Source organism: Geospiza fortis, unplaced genomic scaffold (assembly GCF_000277835.1).
Source record: "Geospiza fortis unplaced genomic scaffold, GeoFor_1.0 scaffold145, whole genome shotgun sequence".
NCBI classification, from domain to species: domain Eukaryota; kingdom Metazoa; phylum Chordata; class Aves; order Passeriformes; family Thraupidae; genus Geospiza; species Geospiza fortis.
In genome coordinates, this window is record NW_005054362.1 from 3,687,851 (window position 1) to 3,692,008 (window position 4,158).

Sequence of the window (4,158 nt, forward strand, 5' to 3'; positions counted from 1 at the left end):
GCGCCCAAGTTCTTTCACTGCCCCTGGAGCTCTCCAAGCCCAATTCCTCTTTCCCACTAAACATGGCTTCCACCTCAGGGAGGGTTGCATTGCTCTCTTCCCCATCCTGTTTTCATGGAGCCTGGATGAATTTGTTGAAATCTTTATTTCTTGTCAAGTCTAACCCTGTTGGCTACCTCAGCTCAGAATTACTGGGCAGACAGATGGTGCAGTTACATAAACCTGGATTCCTGCAGAATCTGGCTAAGGAAGAGCTCCAGAGTGCCAGACTTGGTGAACTGTACATCCCTGCTTTGTGTAGAGCACTGATTTCTGCTGGGTTCAACACAGCACTAACCTTCTCCACTCACTTTCAGAACTTTCATTCTGCAAAACTGTGGAGTATTCCCAGCATTTCCACTTCAAAATCAAAGTATAGCTCCTGAAATACCTCTAAGAAGTTATTTATTAGCTGAAGTTCAGCACAGAAATATTTTGTCTTGATTTTATCCTGCACTGAGTGCAGCATTAGCTGCTATTCACAAACCAAAATCTGTTCAGAATCCCTTCTCAGCTCGTTCAGAGTTAAGAAAGCTGAATTCCTATTTATGTTAAATAGTTAAAGAAATCCAACAACCACCACAAAACTACAACAGCCAAAACTCCTACACCCCAAACTTCTCCAAATTCTGGTCACTACCTACAACCCCTCAGAATTTCACCCCACATCAACAAGCACTGTCAGAGCCGTGCAACACCTGCTGCTGCACACTGCAATGAACACACCACAAACCCTTGCTTTTTTCCCTTGGAGTTTAATGTGGTGCTTGCAGAAGGCTCAGAACACCAATTTGTGAGGATAAACTCCATTTGAGAGAGAGAACGTGGAGCGCAGGTACCCCCGGAGCTGAGGCACCTTCCTGATCCGTGCCAGGATCTGGGAATCCACGGCCTTCTGGTCTGTCTTGCGCTGCTCCGTCAGCTCATATTTCTGCAAAGCACAGAGAACAGAGTTAAAATCCTGGGAGCAACGGCAGGATCCTTTAGAGAGAGGAGGAAATTCAGAGCAAACCCTGAGTTTTGGGATTTTAAAGAAATCTTTCCCTCATTTGTTCTTGATAATAGGAAGGTGGTGGAGCACTGAAGTGCTCCTTAAAGCCAACACAGTAACAGCATTTCCTGGTCAAAAAAGACATTTAACTCCTTCTCCTCTGAGAAAAATCCCTAAATTTAAAAGGAGGTTACCTCATTTTAATGGCATCACCTCACTTTTTTAATGACCACTTAAAAACCATGTGTTTTTTTTTTCCTAATTCCCCCTTTCCAGCCTAGCCTGGAGCATTGAGAAAGAAGGAACCACCCTGTCCCTTACTTCTTTCTCAGTGTCAAAGATCTCTCCTTCCTGGTGCTTGGGCTTCCTCAGCCTCTTCTTCTTGAAGTAGGAATCCGTGAGATGCTTGGGAATTTTCACCCCAGTGAGATCCACCTTTGTGGATGTGGCAATAACAAATTTCTGGTGGGCCCTGCGCAGAGGCACACGGTTGACAGCCAAGGGGCCTGAAGGCAGAGAAGACAAGAGAGAACAAGGTCAGCTGTTCTGCTGAACACCACTGCCTTGAAGCTGGATTTTTCTAGTCTTTGTGATGACCAGTTCCTTCAGAGCTGCCTACAGATAAAATCACAACAGTCAAAGCCCTCTAGAAATACAAAAATCTCCTTTCTGAGCTCTTCCAGGTAGTCAGATCCTGAAGCTTAATTATCTCCCCTCCACCTCCCAGCAAAGTCACAAATGGCAGAATCATTAAGGTTGGAAAAGATCTCCAAGGTGATCAAGCCCAACTTTTGACAGATCACCACCTTGTCCACCACAGCAGAGCACTGAGTGCCACATTCAGCTGTTCCTTGGACACCTCCAGGGGTGGTGACTCCACCACAAAATGTGATTCCCCACTGATGTGCCAAACCACACACATGCAGATCTGTTGTGCTACTGACCCCAGAGACAAACTTGAACTTAAAAGGCCCAAAGAAGCCCCCAGAACAAAACCACCATGTTTAAATACAATTTTTTTACCTGTTACAAGCAGAAGGCCAGTATCAAGCTGCTTCAGGAACACAACACGCTGTAAAGAAATGAGATGGGACATCAATCCTCAGGTCCCAGTGCTCCCACACCACAGCCAAACTGGGATTGTGCCTCTGTTACTGGTACAAGCACTGATAGTGCTCCAGGTGTGGGTGAGCTGTGCCACCTGAGGAGCTGCCACCTTGTGATCCAAGCTCCAGTACTTCCAAGTGCCTCCTCTCCAAGCAAGTGTGACTCTCCATAAGCTTTACCTCTCAAGGCTGAGCAAAGCCAATTACTCCAGTTTTATTCTTCCCCCATCCCACAGGATGGCAACAGCCATCCCAGCACCCAAATCATTGTGTGAGTTAAAGGCAGGAACTGGATAAACACCACAAGGACCCTGTAACTTCACAAAGTCAGAGCCATTCCCCCACTGTGCTTTGTTCCTTCTGGTCAAGGTTTCCTTCTCTGACAGCATTTTTTATGGAATCATGAACATCAAAGACAGAGAATTCAAGAAAAGGAAATAAAGGATACCAGTTGTGTTGGTGACCATCCTGAGGATGGAGAACCCAATATAACGATCCTGATAATTAGATTAAGGACAAAACTCTAATTTTTCCTTTGCAGTAACTGCTGTAAGACAAAGTTTTGTCCTTGTAGAAGCAGTAACAGAAAAAGGCTCTGTTCTGCAGCAAAACACTTTGCATCGTGTCCAAGTAACTGGCTGAGCCTGTTTTACTTCCAGCTCTGCTCAGAACAACCTTAATTTACAAACACTTCACTCCTAAAGGCTGGACAAGGAAAACACCCAGACAGAAATCACAGATTTTGACCCAGTGGCCCAGCTGGGAGATTCAGGATGCCTGAAACGCTGCCAGAGCCCGGGAGCAGGAGCAGTGCCCACCTTGCCGCGGTGCCGGCCGGTGAGCAGGATCAGCACCGTGCCGGGGGTGATGGACGCCCGCAGGCGCCGCTTGTGCTCGCAGAAGGGCTTCTTGCCATGGCTCAGCAGCTTCCTGGGAACGTCCTCCGTGGGGTAGTACCTGGGCTGGGAGCACAGGACAAACATCTTGTACCACCTGGGTGTCTCACAGCACAGCAACTCCTCAAAAAGGATCTCCCTATTTCCCTGAAGTTCAGCTTTCTGAAGGATTTCTGCTGCAGATGGGCTTGGGAACACACTGAATATTCTGGAATATTTAGTGCCCAGCTCTGTATTTGTGTGTGGTTCCACCTTGGCACAGCAACACACAGGATAGAGAATTCCCACCTGAATTCCCACCATCTCCCACAAACTGAGCCCCTGCATCACCCCAAGCACGAGGCTCACCACCCAGCCTAAAGCCCCCTGCAGCAAACCACGAGCATCCCGGTGCTTTTCCGTACCATCTTCCGGATTTTAACCACCCGGCTGCCTCCATTCTTGTCTCCACCCACTGGCTTAGTGATGGTGGCACGGGGCATCTCCTTCTTCTTCTTCTCTATCTGTGTGCAAAGAACACGGAAAACTCAGCACATTTCAAACCAAAGGCACCATGATAAACCCCATTATTCCCCCCGTGCTCCCCACCCTACCTTTGTCTCTGGGGCCGTGTACTTGCGCTTGTACAGGGCTTTCCTGGCGTACATGGCAGAGCGGGAATACCTCCCGATGCCCCGGGCCAGTACGGGGTTACGGCTGGCATGGTATTTCTTCACCCTCTTCTTCTTGTCCCCAGCTGCTTTCTGACTTGGCTTCTGCTCTGCCGGCTTCTTCACCCCTCCCTTCTTCTTGGCCGGCTTCTTCTCACCTGGCTTCTTCTCCGGCGCCTTCTCGCCCGCCATCTGCGATCACGGACAGCAGGGTTTAGGGCTCGTTACAAAGCACAGAAAATAAAAATAAAACAATCCAAACCATCCTTCACACCTTTCTAGCAGCCGTCAGCCACTTCCTCCGGGCGTAGCTGACTTAGCCCTGTTCTCTGTGCGCCTTTACACGACTTAAGCTGCTCCTAGACGCTGGTTACAAGAGATCCAGCGCACATCCAAGCGCTCCTCGGTGGGAAGCCCGAGGACACGCAAACACATCCCGAGCCTGTTGCCGGGCCCTGCCCCAGCGGCCTCCCCCG

General features: G+C 48.9%; 1 protein-coding gene across 1 annotated transcript; it reads right to left on the minus strand.

The window, feature by feature from the left end:
* Positions 1-774: 774 nt before the first annotated feature.
* Positions 775-3,898, minus strand: RPL6 (ribosomal protein L6). The gene is made up of 6 exons (XM_005424039.2): positions 3,626-3,898; positions 3,437-3,535; positions 2,955-3,098; positions 2,054-2,102; positions 1,352-1,536; positions 775-970 (listed from the first exon to the last, which is right to left on the minus strand). The coding sequence occupies exons 1-6, from the start codon at positions 3,872-3,874 to the stop codon at positions 818-820; spliced, it is 879 nt and encodes a 292-aa protein (XP_005424096.1). The 5' UTR covers positions 3,875-3,898; the 3' UTR covers positions 775-817.
* Positions 3,899-4,158: the final 260 nt, after the last annotated feature.